General features: G+C 39.7%; 1 protein-coding gene across 1 annotated transcript in view; it reads left to right on the top strand.

The window, feature by feature from the left end:
* The window catches only part of DNAH14 (dynein axonemal heavy chain 14), a 326,637-nt gene that overhangs the window by 128,847 nt on the left and 184,185 nt on the right, over window positions 1–13,605 (top strand). The window contains exon 34 of the mRNA XM_047705359.1: window positions 1,463–1,634. Coding sequence (XP_047561315.1) covers window positions 1,463–1,634 — 172 coding nt within the window. The remainder of the gene's footprint in view (window positions 1–1,462; window positions 1,635–13,605) is intronic.

Below are 13,605 nucleotides of genomic sequence, written 5' to 3'. Positions count from 1 at the left end.
GACTGCCCAGCAGCTAGAGTCCTAGGATGTCCTTGGTAGAAAAGATGTGCTTTGTCAACAGCTAGAGAATTAACATCTCTTCAGGTAATCACTTGAAACACAAAACTTACCACAGTACTGGGCCATAAAGTGAGCCTTAACTAATTCCAAAGAATGTGGTAGGTATCATGAAGGCAATCAAAATGGGTAAGAAAAAAAAAATTATTTTCTTGGATTTTAGTTGACTTATTAGTGTAGAGCTTTCATTTTTTATTCTTAAATGATAACAGATATTCCCCATGATAATCTTAGATGCCATCCCCCAAATTATTCTTGTGGAGAATAATAATAGTTGAGTCTTACCTTTATATATCTAACAGCACAGTAGCATAACAGTATTATTATATATAAACTGTGATCGCTCCCAGACGTAGTAGTTTGTGCGTCCATCAGTCCTTCCTTCCTTCCCTCCTTCCTTCAAGTTATCCTCCTAGAGTATAAAGCAAGCTGTGTCTGGGGAGAAAGAATGTCACTGACCCCCAGCAACTGTCTGACCTGGGTCATGTTGAGTATTACTTTCCCTCTTAAGTGCTTGAAAAGAGTAATGAATTCTTTGATTAAAGAATTAGAGTGCCCAGTAAAAGTGCTCCCTAAACATTAGCTATTAGCTGTTTTTATTAAGGACCAAAGACTTCAGATTCGCCTCCATCCTGCTGAAGAGTTTGGACATGTGTGCCCAGGAGGGCAGAAGGGCCTCTCCCGCCCAGAATACGTTGCTTCTTGTGTGTCTCTGCAGTCTGACGGCATGGCCTGCTGTTCCTTCTCCTGTGGGCATGTTTAATGTGCACAGATATGTGCTGAAGTGTTCAAGAGGCAACATATCGTTACTGTGGGGCAGAATATTATGCGATGACTTCTTACATCTGGAGGCTTTTGTGACAACAAGCAGAGATACCTTCAGCTGGCTTGAGCGGAAGAGGGGTTCGAGGTTTCTCTCCCTCAGAAGTTCCAGAGGCGGGCAGGGGAGGACTGCTCTGACAAGGGTTTCAGGTCCATTTGTCTCTACAGGACCACTTCCGTGGTGTAACTCGGGCCACAGTTCCCAGCTGCATAGCCTGCAAGCCTGCTTCCCTGGTCTGCCTCGAGATTGTGAATAAATTGTTATTATTTCTTATTTGACATCAACCCGAATTCGTTCCATTATTTGCAGCTAAAACACTTTACTGATACAATGCCAGGCCCTGACTGAGGGGGGGGGGTGGCATTGCCCTGCCTGTTCGGGACCAGCCTGGGCCTGTCTCTGGGCCCATCTCTGGGTCCCATTTGTGGGCCCTGGGACCAGATCCGCCTCACGCACACCATCTAGCTGCTTTGCAGTGAGGGACAGGAGGAAGGGCCATGGGGATAGCCACCGCCGCAAAGGAGCAGAACAGTCCTCAGTGTCAATCTTGCTCACCTTGTCTGTTTTCTTCTTCTGTTAAAGTAACACCGGTGACCATCTTTCTGAAAAGGAGGAGACTCTGATCGTTATTGAGGCTCTAAGAGAAGCTAGTTTGCCAAAATTTCTCCCTGAAGACGTCCCATGTTTTGAAAAGATTATAGGAGATATTTTTCCTGAAGCAGCAGTTTCAACACCAAATCAGGTTGCCTTGGAGGTAATAAGACTTTTGAAAACCATCACAAATGATTTAGATGTGGAATATTGAGATAAGAAATGACATAAGTAAAAAATATTCTAGTTCTTCCTGAAACACTCTACTCATGTTCTAGTTGGAGAGATAAACATACTTGGAGATGTATTTCCCCTTGGGGAAAAAACAGCCTCAGTCAAGGAAGGCTGCTAATTACATTGTTCCCCAGTTTTTTCGTCTTTCCAAAGGAAATGAGAGTTTCCTCTTCCTACTTTAAAGAGGTGCTCTAAGGATCAAATTAGAACAGGACTATGAAAAAGGACATTACAATGTAAACTTTTGTGGTTATAAAAATGGCATGTTATGACTGACCTTGCAGTCATCGCCACTGTCTGGGTGGGTTCTCGACTTTTCTCCCGCGGCCCCCTGTGTCCACATGCTGAGGCAGCCAGCAATGCTTTCTGGACACCTGTGACCAGGCCCACAGAGCCCCCAGCAGACAGACCCAGAGTCAGCTCCCCCGACACCGGTCACACTGCCTTTCATGGTCTGGCCACATCAGGTGACCTGACTGAGTGTCCTTTTTCCTCCCGCCACTTTTTCCACCCCAAGGGTCTCTTTGCTTTCTGGTTCTTCCTGGGCCCTTATCAGCTATCAGGCCATCAAACCCACGCACTCCTTTCCCTGGGACCCTGCCCAATTTTTCAAAACACTGTTTTTTGTGGGGTTTTTTGTTTTAATTTTAGTATATATGGTTTATGTAGCTTATAGTTTAAACAGCCTCATAATTGTTCCTTCTTTAAGTATAGGTATAAGCTATGTGCACAACCCCGTACCCAGCGGGCATAGAATACAGATTATTTTGAGGCACACATGAAGTGCTCAGCAAAAGATCATTCATTAGGTTGTGTAGGAAGGTCTGGGAAAATTTCCCTTGCAAACCACCTGGACCAGGAGTTTTATGACATGATAGTTCTTTCATGGTTCTGGTCTAGTTAGATTTCAGATCCCTTCCAGGCTCAATTTTGTTGAACTAGGGAGTGTTCTCATGGCATTCACATGTTAGAATGTTGTGTGTGGATCTGAGACAACCACTGTCTCACAGCCGCTACAGTTTCCCGTTTCTGATGTTACCCTCCCAGCAGGTCTTATTTTCTTAGCTTGGGTTTGCTTCAATAAATAGATGACCTAGAAGTGTATCTAATTGTTTTCTTCAAAAAAATGGCCTTTTATTTAATACATCTTTTTGATTTCTAACCTTTTAATATCCCTATTATTGTTTTTATTTATTTTTATTTTTTATAAACATATAATGTGTTTTATAATTATATAAAATTATATAATTATAATGTATTTTATAAACATATAATGTATTTTTAGCCCCAGGGGTACAGGTCTGTGAATCGCCAGGTTTACATGCTTCACAGCACTCACCACAGCACACACACCCCCAAATGTTCATAACCCAACCACCCTCTCCCGACCCCCTCCCCCCAACAACCCTCAGTTTGTTCTGTGAGATTAAGAGTCTCTGATGGTTTGTCTCCCTCCTGATCCCATCTTGTTTCATTTATTCTTTTCCTACCCCCCAAACACCCCACACTGCATCTCCACTTCCTCATATCAGGGAAATCATATGATAGTTGTCTTCCTCCGATTGACTTATTTCGCTAAGCATGATACCCTCTAGTTCCATCCACATCGTTGCAAATGGCAAGATTTCATTTCTTTTGATGGCTGCATAGTATTCCATTGTATATATATACACCACATCTTCTTTATCCATTCATCTGTTGATGGACATCTAGGTTCTTTCTATAGTTTGGCTATTGTGGACACTGCTGCTATAAACATTCGGGTGCACATGCCCCTTAGGATCACTACTTTTGTATCTTTAGAGTAAATACCCAGTAGTGCAATTGAGGGGTCATAGGGTAGCTCTATTTTCAACTTTTTGAGGACCCTCCATGCTGTTTTCCAGAGTGACTACACCAGCTTGCATTCCCACCAACAGTGTAGGAGTGTTCCCCTTTCTCCACATCCTCACTAGCATCTGTCATTTCCTGACTAGTTAATTTTAGCCATTCTGACCGGTGTGAGGTGGTATCTCATTGTGGTTATGATTTGTATTTCCCTGATGCCGAGTGATGTGGAGCAATTTTCATGTGTCTGTTGGCCATCTGGATGTCTTCTTTGCAGAAATGTCTGTTCATGTCCTCTGCTCATTTCTTGATTGGGTTATTTGTTCTTTGGGTGTTGAGTTTGCTAAGCTCTTTATAGATTTTGGACACTAGCCCTTTATCTGATATGTCGTTTGCAAATATCTTCTCCCATTCTGTCAGTTGTCTTTTGGTTTTGTTAACTGTTTCCTTTGCTGATGAAATCCCAATAGTTCATTTTTGCCCTTGCTTCCCTTACCTTTGGTGATGTTCCTAGGAAGAAGTTGCTGTGGCTGAGGTCGAAGAGGTTGCTGCCTGTGTTCTCCTCAAGGATTTTGATGGATTCCTTTCTCACATTGAGGTTCCTTCATCCATTTTGAGTCTATTTTCATGTGTGGTGTAAGGAAATGGTCCAATTTCATTTTTCTGCATGTGGCTGTCCAATTTTCCCAACACCATTTATTGAAGAGGCTGTCTTTTTTCCATTGGACATTCTTTCCTGCTTTGTCGAAGATCGGTTGACCATAGAGCTGAGGGTCTATTTCTGGGCTCTCTATTCTGTTCCACTGATCTATGTGTCTGTTTTTGAGCCACTACCATGCTGTCTTGATGATGACAGCTTTGTAATAGAGCTTGAAGTTCAGAATTGTGATGCCACCACCTTTGGCTTTCTTTTTCAATATTCCTTTGGCTATTCGAGGTCTTTTCTGGTTCCATATAAATTTTAGGGTTAATTTTTCCATTTCTCTGAAAAAAATGGATGGGATTTTGATAGGGATTGCATTAAATGTGTAGATTGCTTTAGGTAGCATAGACATTTTCACAATATTTGTTCTTCCAATCCAGGAGCATGGAACATTTTTCCATTTCTTTGTGTCTTCCTCAATTTCTTTCATGAGTACTTTATAGTTTTCTGAGTATAGATTCTTTACCTCTTTGGTTAGGTTTATTCCTAGGTATCTTATGGTTTTGGGTGCAATTGTAAATGGGATTGACTCCTTAATTTCTCTTTCTTCTGTCTTGTTGTTGGTGTAGAGAAATGCAACTGATTTCTGTGCATTGATTTTATATCCTGACACTTTACTGAATTCCTGTACAAGTTCTAGCAGTTTTGGAGTGGAGTCTTTTGGGTTTTCCCCATATAGTGTCATATCATCTGCATAGAGTGATAGTTTGACTTCTTCTTTGCCAATTTGGATGCCCTTAATTTCTTTTTGTTGTCTGATTGCTGAGGCTAGGACTTAAGTACTATGTTGAATAGCAGTGGTGATAATGGACATCCCTGCTGTGTTCCTGACCTTAGTGGAAAAGCTTTCAGTTTTTCTCCATTGAGAATTATATTTGCGGTGAGTTTTTCATAGATGGCTTTGATAATATTGAGGTATGTGCCCTCTATCCCTACGCTTTGAAGAGTTTTGATCAGGAAGGGATGCTGTACTTTGTCAAATGCTTTTTCAGCATCTATGGAGAGTATCATATGGTTCTTGTTCTTTCTTTTATTAATGTATTGTATCACATTGATTGATTTGCGGATGTTGAACCAACCTTGCAGCCCTGGAATAAATCCCACTTGGTCGTGGTGAATAATCCTTTTAATGTACTGTTGGATCCTATTGGCTAGTATTTAGGTGAGAATTTTCGCATCTGTGTTCATCAAGGATATTGGTCTGTAGTTCTTTTTTTTGATGGGATCCTTGTCTGGTTTTGGGATCAAGGTGATGCTGGCCTCATAAAATGAGTTTGGAAGTTTTCCTTCCATTTCTATTTTTTGGAATAGTTTCAGGAGAATAGGAATTAATTCTTCTTTAACTGTTTGATAGAATTCCCCTGGGAAGCCGTCTGGCCCTGGGCTTTTGTTTGTTTGGAGATTTTTTTGATGACTGTTTCAATCTCCTTACCGGTTATGGGTCTGTTCAGGTTTTCTATTTCTTCCTGGTTCAGTTGTAGTTTATATGTCTCTAGGAATGCATCCATTTCTTCCAGATTGTCAAATTTGTTGGTGTAGAGTTGCTCATAATATGTTCTTATAATTGTTTGTATTTCTTTGCTGTTGGTTGTAATCTCTCCTCTTTCATTCATGATTTTATTTATTTGGGTCCTTTCTCTTTTCTTTTTGATAAGTCTGGCCAGAGGTTTATCAGTCTTATTAATTCTTTCAAAGAACCAGCTCCTAGTTTCATTGATTTGTTCTATTGTTTTTTTGGTTTCTATTTCATTGATTTCTGCTCTGATCTTTATGATTTCTCTTCTCCTGCTGGGTTTAGGGTTTCTTTCTTGTTCTTTCTCCAGCTCCTTTAGGTGAAGGGTTAGGTTGTGTACCTGAGACCTTTCTTGTTTCTTGAGAAAGGTTTGTATTGCTATATATTTTCCTCTCAGGACTGCCTTTGCTGTGTCCCACAGATTTTGAACCGTTGTGTTTTTATTATCATTTGTTTCCATGAATTTTTTCAATTCTTCTTTAATTTCCTGGTTGACCCATTCATTCTTTAAAGAGGATGCTGTTTAGTCTCCATGTATTTGGGTTCTTTCCAAATTTCCTCTTGTGATTGAGTTCTAGCTTCAGAGCATTGTGGTCTGAAAATATGTAGGGAATGATCCCAATCTTTTGATACTGGTTGAGACCTGATTTATGACCCAGGATGTGATCTATTCTGGAGAATGTTCCATGTGCACTAGAGAAGAATGTGTATTCTGTTGCTTTGGGATGGAATGTTCTGAATATATCTGTGATGTCCATCTGGTCCAGTGTGTCATTTAAGGCCTTTATTTCCTTGTTGATCTTTTGCTTGGATGATCTGTCCATTTCAATGAGGGGAGTGTTAAAGTCCCCTACTATTATTGTATTATTGTCTATGTGTTTCTTTGATTTTGTTATTAATTGGTTTATATATTTGGCTGCTCCCATGTTAGGGGCATAGATATTTAAAATTGTTAGAGCTTCTGTTGGACAGACCCTTTGAGTATGATATAGTGTCCTTCCTCATCTCTTATTATAGTCTTTGGCTTAATATCTAATCTGATATAAGGATTGCCCCCCCCCCAGTTTTCTTCTGATGTGCATTAGCATGGTAAATTGTTTTCCACCCCCTCACTTTAAATCTGGAAGTGTCTTCGGGTCTAAAATGAGTTTCTTGTAGGCAGCATATTGATGGGTTTTGTTTTTTTATCCATTCTGATACCCTGTGTCTTTTGATTGGGGCATTTATCCCATTTACATTCAGGGTAAGTATTGAGTGATATGAATTTAGTGCCATTGTATTGCCTGTAAGGTGACTGTTGCTGTATATTGTCTCTGTTTCTTTCTGATCTACTACTTTAAGGATCTCTCTTTGCTTAAAGGACCCCTTTCAATATTTCTTGTAGAGCTGGTTTGGTATTTGCAAATTCTTTCAGTTTTTGTTTGTCCTGGAAGCTTTTTATCTCTCCTATTTTCTATGATAGCCTAGCAGGATATAGTATTCTTGGCTGCATGTTTTTCTCGTTTAGTGCTCTGAATATATCATGCCAGCTCTTTCTGGCCTGCCAGGTCTCTGGGGATAAGTCTGCTGCCAATCTAATATTTTTACCATTGTATGTTACAGACTTCTTTTCCCGGGTTGTTTTCAGGATTTTCTCTTTGTCACTAAGACTTGTAAACTTTACTATTAGATGATGGGGTGTGGACCTATTCTTATTGATTTTGAGGGGGATTCTCTGCACCTCCTGGATTTTGATGCTTGTTCCCTTTGCCATAGTGGGGAAATTCTCTACAATAATTCTCTCCAATATACCTTCTGCTCCCCTCTCTCTTTCTTCTTCTTCTGGAATTCCAGTTATTCTAATGTTGTTTCGTTTTATGGTGTCACTTATCTCTCGAATTCTCCCCTCATGGTCCAGTATTTGTTTGTCTCTCTTTTGCTCAGCTTCTTTATTCTCTGTCATTTGGTCTTCTATATCATTAATTCTTTCTTCTGCCTCATTTATCCTAGCAGGAAGAGCCTCCATTTTTTATTGCACCTCATTAATGGCTCTTTTTATTTCAACTTGGTTAAATTTTAGTTCTTTTATTTCTCCAGAAAGGGCTTTTATCTCTCCAGAGAGGGTTTCTCTAATATCTTCCATGCCTTTTTCGAGCCCAGCTAGAACCTTGAGAATCGTCATTCTGAACTCTAGATCTGACATATACCAATGTCTGTATTGATTAGGTCCCTAGCTTTTGGTACTGCCTCTTGTTCTTTTTTTTGCGGTGAGTTTTTCCGCCTTGTCATTTTGTCCAGATAAGAATATATGAAGGAGCAAATAAAATACTGAAAGGGTGGCAAAGACCCCAGGAAAATGTGCTTTAACCAAATCAGAAGAGACCTCAAATCGTCGGGGGGAGAAAGGGGATAAAAAGAAGTTAAAAAGAAATAGAAAAAGAAAACAAACACAGAAAAAATATAGAAAAGAAAAAATATATATATATATTAGACTGGTGACTAGTACAGGGTCACCCACTTAATTTTGTGAGTATTTTGGTCTCTTAGAAGAAATTACCTCCCAAAATTTTAAAGAGTGAAAAACATATATAAGGGTAAACACAATGAAGGGATGGAATATGCCTATAAAGATGAAAAAAAATTTTTTTTTAATTTCTAAAAAAGGAGTTGATAAAGTAAGTTGGTTAGGAGAATAAAGAAAAAGAAAGTGGAGAGAATTTGCTCAGCCTGGAGACTAGAACAAGCCTGGAGCTAGATTAGGGTATATTTTGATCTGTTAGAAGAAGTTGTACCCCAAATTTTTTAGAAGAAAAAACCCTATGTGTGTACAAAAACTAAGGTTAGATACAATGAAGGATAAAATATGACTATAATAATGAAGGTTCAAAAAAGATTATTATTTTTTTATGAAAGGTATTGTTAAGACAAACTAGTTAAAAATGTTAAAAGAGGAAAGGGTAAAAGTTTAAAAAAAATTTAGCAGAAGAAAAAAAAGAAAAGAAAATAAAAATTAATTAACTGCAAGACTAAAGAATCATGGGGAGAAAACCATGAATTCCATGTTTTGCTTTCTCCTCCTCTGGAATTCCGCTGTTCTCCTTGGTAAGTGAACTTGGTCTTGGCTGGGTTTCTTGTTGATCTTCTGGGGGAGGGGCCTGCTGTAGTGATTCTCAAGCGTCTTTGCCCGAGGCAGAATTGCACCACCTTTACCGGGGGCCGGGCTAAGTAATCCGCTCAGGTTCGCTTTCGGGAGCTTTTGTTCCCTGAACACTTTTCGTAGAGTTCCGGAGGACGGGAATGAAAATGGCGGCCTCCCAGTCTCCGGCCAGGAGGAGCCGAGAGCTCGGGGTCCCACTCCTCAGTGCGCCCTCAGAGAAAAGAGCTCAATCACTCCTGTCTCTCTGGCCTCCGGCCGCTCTCCGAACTCACCCAGCCTGTGACCAAGCGTCTCTGTCTCTGGCACGTGGCTCAGATGGTTAAGCGACTGGCTCTTGGTCTCAGCTCAGGTCTTGATCTTAGTATTGTGTTTCAAACCCCACACTGGGCTTCGTGCTGGGCATGAAACCTACTTAAAAAACAAAAACAAAAACAAAAGCCCAGCAAAGAAAACTATGTAACTTCGTCCAAGCACTGCCTTAGATATAGAGGCTGTAAGTTCAGGTGGGTGGTGTTTTCCTAAGCATTTTTCCCCAGAAATTTGATAGACCAATGTGTATTTCCTTCTTTTCTAAGTGTTCTTTCAAGACAGAGGTTTTTCATGCTTTTAATTTCCAGGTAAAGACCTTTTTATTTTCTGATTTTGTTACCAATTTCTGGTTTTACTTAATTATCATCAGAGAATATTATCTTTGTTACTCTTCCTTAAGAATTTAGACTTTTTAATGGCCTAATGGATAGGTAACTTTTGTGCATAGTCCCTATGCACATGGAAAAAAGGTATCTCTGGACTGCAAATAGAAGACAGAGTTTTGTTTATCTCCATTTGTTAAGACTGTTCATTTCCCATTTATTAAGTGATGCGTAGGGTACTGGCTGGTGAGCTACAGTTCGGCAAGAGACACTGAAATAGAGATGCTTATTACTCACAGGTCTTGGAGGAAGTTTGCAGGACAGGCCTCCAGGAGCCCCCTGGGGAGGACGAGGCAGGGTGCCGGCAGAGAGGCAGGGCTGGGGCACCCGCCTTCATCAGGGGCCATGGCCGGGCTGCTTTTGGGATTCCCAGGCTAAGGCTGCATTGGCCAGGGTAAACCAAACAGAGCAGGAATTTGGCAAGTTCCTGGTGGGTGCTGTCTAAGGAGCCTGTAAGGGGAAGATCCCAGGAGGCAGGGACATGTCACCACCAGCTCATGCCTGCTCTCGGCTCTGCAGGCTTCCATCTGGGGGCCTGTGCCAGCGGGAGGGTCAGGGTCACATCCCCACAGGCTGTTGGATGGATGGGACAGAATGGATGCAGAGGCAGCTCAACCCCATTTTCTCTATCTTTTCGATGGTGCTACACGTGCCACAGATGGACTTGTACTTGTTTACTTGTTGTCCTTGGACTCAGAAGTGAACTCGTGTCTCCTCTCGGCACATTCCTATTCACCCTTCCACCCTCTTCTTCCTAATTTTCGTTACTGTGTCGTCTGACACACGGATACCAATAACACATCATTGCAGGAGTTGTACCCTTCAACAAGCAGCGCTTTTGGGTCCTGGTGTGTGGTTTTTGGCTTGAATTCCACTTTGTTCAGACGGTTATGCCATTGTTTGCCTTTTGGACTTGTGGACTTTTTTTCCCCAACTTTATAAATTCCACAAAGTGAAGTGGTTTTTATTTTTTTTTTTATTTTTTTTTTAATTTAAAGATTCTATTTATTTGACACACAGAAAGAGAAGTCACAAGCAGGCAGACAGGCATGCAGAGAGAGAGAGGAGGAAGCAGCAGCAGAGAGCCCGATGTGGGGCTCGATCCCTGGACCCTGGGATAATGACCTGCCGAAGGGAGAGGCTTTAACCCACTGAGCCACCCAGGCGCCCCTGAAGTGGTTTTTAAATTTTGTTTTATTCTACAGATTTTTATGCAGGCTAGTATTTTTATTCTAAGGGTAACTTTATACATCTTTATCATAATATCCATAGTTTTCCAGCTATTTGGATATTATGTTAGTCCCTAATATGAACAATGATGTACGTCTTCTTTTCTCCTTTCTACTCTCTCTTTCACTGCCCAAATTCGACAATATTACCTGTTTTTTAATTTTTTTTAGCTTTGTACATTAGAAATGCTGTCTGTGACTCTGTGCAGGAAAGGGGTCTGTGCTTCCCCGGCCCACGGCCCTGGACCCACCCAGTGCTCTCCAGCTTCCGGCCTCCCGGCTGCATGGCCACGCAATGCCCTCAGTGACTTCACAGTGTGGTAGAGTTCTTGGCGATACTGGTGTCATAGTTATAATATTCTCAGTGGTGTATAGCACATGTGCTGAAATGCCTTTGATTTGAGTCTCCCCTTGAATATGGCAGCCTTGGTGAAGTGTCTCAGTAGATCAGAATTAGCACTGATTTTATGTGTTCCCTGGGGATTTTGTTGGCCGATCATATAAGAATGACAGCCATACCTCTTTCCTCCCATCCTTGTGTCCCATATTCTCCTTTGCTTATGAAACCTTTCCAGGGTTGCATCACTCCTGCATTCCTGGGATATTCCACGTTTTATCCTCATGTGATTTTTATATACTATTGTATTAAGTTAGTTAATATTTTATTTAAGATTTTCACATGTACACTTAAAAATGAGGTGTCCTTACCTGTTTTTAGAATCAAGATTATCCCAGCTCCTCAAAGTAGACTGAACAACAAATGTTCTTATGTTTTCTGGAAAAATTTGTAGAAGATTAGATTTTTGATCAAACTCACTGTAAAAATACTTGGATCTGGATTTGGTAGGGGTGGGAGGGAGAGGCTTTGAATCACTTAGTGAGCCCTTCACACTCCCTGTGTTCATACAACACATGTGTGTTTCTAAATGCATTAACTGAAGTTGTCTCTACTACTCTCACCACTTTCCAGGCTCTGCTACAGTTATTTCTGTTCCTTCGTAATGATCATTCTTGCCTGAGGTCTGTGCATGATCAGTTTTTTCAGAGAGGTAACATTTGGTTTTGATTTTTGTTTCACTTTTTATTTCCTTGATCTATTTGGTTGATTTCTGTCCTTCATTATTTACATTCTATTTATTTCATTTGACTTGTTCTCCTATTCTTAAGTTTAGTGCTTAGTTTGTTTTTTATCTGTTTCTTCCTAAAGTATTTAAAGATGTGAATTTTCCTCTCAGTATTCCTATAGCTGTTTCCTACAAGGTTTTTTTGTTTGTTTTTAAAGATATTATTTATTTATTTGACAGAGAGAGATCACAAATAGGCAGAGAGAGAGAGAGGGAAGCAGGCTCCCTGCTGAGCAGAAAGCCTGATGCAGGACTCAATCCCAGGACCCTGGGATCATGACCTGAGCCAAAGGCAGTGGCTTAACCCACTGAGCCACCCAGGCGCCCCATCCTTTAAGTTTTCACATGTAGTATTTTAATTAACATTTAGTTATACATATTTCTTTATAATTTTTTATAGCCCATTAGTTATTTTTTGCCAATTTCTGAGCATTTAAACTATCCATATATTATTAATCTCCATTTCTGGTTAGTTTTGATTAGGGACTGTATGCTATACTGTACATATTTATCCTTTTGAAATAACCTTCATGGGGTTTCCTACACCCGCTAATGATACGGTTTTGTAAGTGCCTCATGTGTGCTCTGAAATAATATGTGTTCTATGCTCATTGGACTTAATGTTATATACATACACTATTACACAGCTTAGATACCTATTTTTTATTGATCCATCAGTTTCTAAAAGTGATGTATTAAGATATTAAGTACAATTGTTGATTCACATCTGTTTTCCCTGCATTTCTGCCCATTGCTGCCCTTATATAGTTTGATGATATAAGTGGATATATATTTATTTCTTATTCTCCTTAAATTCCACATGTAAGTGAAACCATACAATATTTGTCTTTCTTTGACTTATTTCACTTAGAATTATACTCTCTAGATCCATCTATGTTGTTGTGAATGGTAAGATTTCAGTCTTTTTTATGGCTGGGTGATATTGTACTGTATATATATATATATATATATATATATATATATATATATATACATACATACACACACACCATATCTTCTTTACCCATTCATCCAACAATGGGGATTTGGGCTGTTTGCATACCTTACTATTGTAAAGCTGCAGTAAACATAGGAGTGTGTATGTTTTTTCAAATTACTGTTTGCATTTCTTTAGGTAAATATCCAGTAGTGAAATTACTAGATCATATGGTAATTCTATTCTTATTTTTTTTTATGAACCTCCATACTGTTTCCTGGAGTGGCTACACCAGTTTGTGTTCCCACCAACAGTGCATGAGGGTTCCTTTTTTTCCATATCATCACCAACACCTGTTGTTTCCTGTGGGTTTTGGGGTTTTGGGGGGTTTTGCTCTTTTTTTTTAATTCTAGTTCCATTATGGTTAAAATATAGTGTTATATTAGTTTTAGGTGTAAAACCTAAACAACAATCAATAATTCCATTTATTGAACTCATTCTTATTCCTCTTCCTCCCACATCTTAGGTATATGGTGACATTTTTTACAGTTTTTTATGAAAGTAAAATGAATCCCTTTTTGTGAATCTCTTGACTGAATTTTATAGATAAACACTTATTTTTGCCTCTTTTGTGCATCCAACTTTTCTTATTCCTGCTTATGGTCTTTCCTTTCCACTCAAAGAATATATTTTTTTAAGATTCTATTTATTTGTTTGACAGAGAGAGAGAGAGAGTTCA

Source organism: Lutra lutra, chromosome 15, assembly GCF_902655055.1.
Source record: "Lutra lutra chromosome 15, mLutLut1.2, whole genome shotgun sequence".
Lineage (NCBI taxonomy): Eukaryota > Metazoa > Chordata > Mammalia > Carnivora > Mustelidae > Lutra > Lutra lutra.
This window is presented reverse-complemented; position numbering and strand designations above follow the sequence as displayed.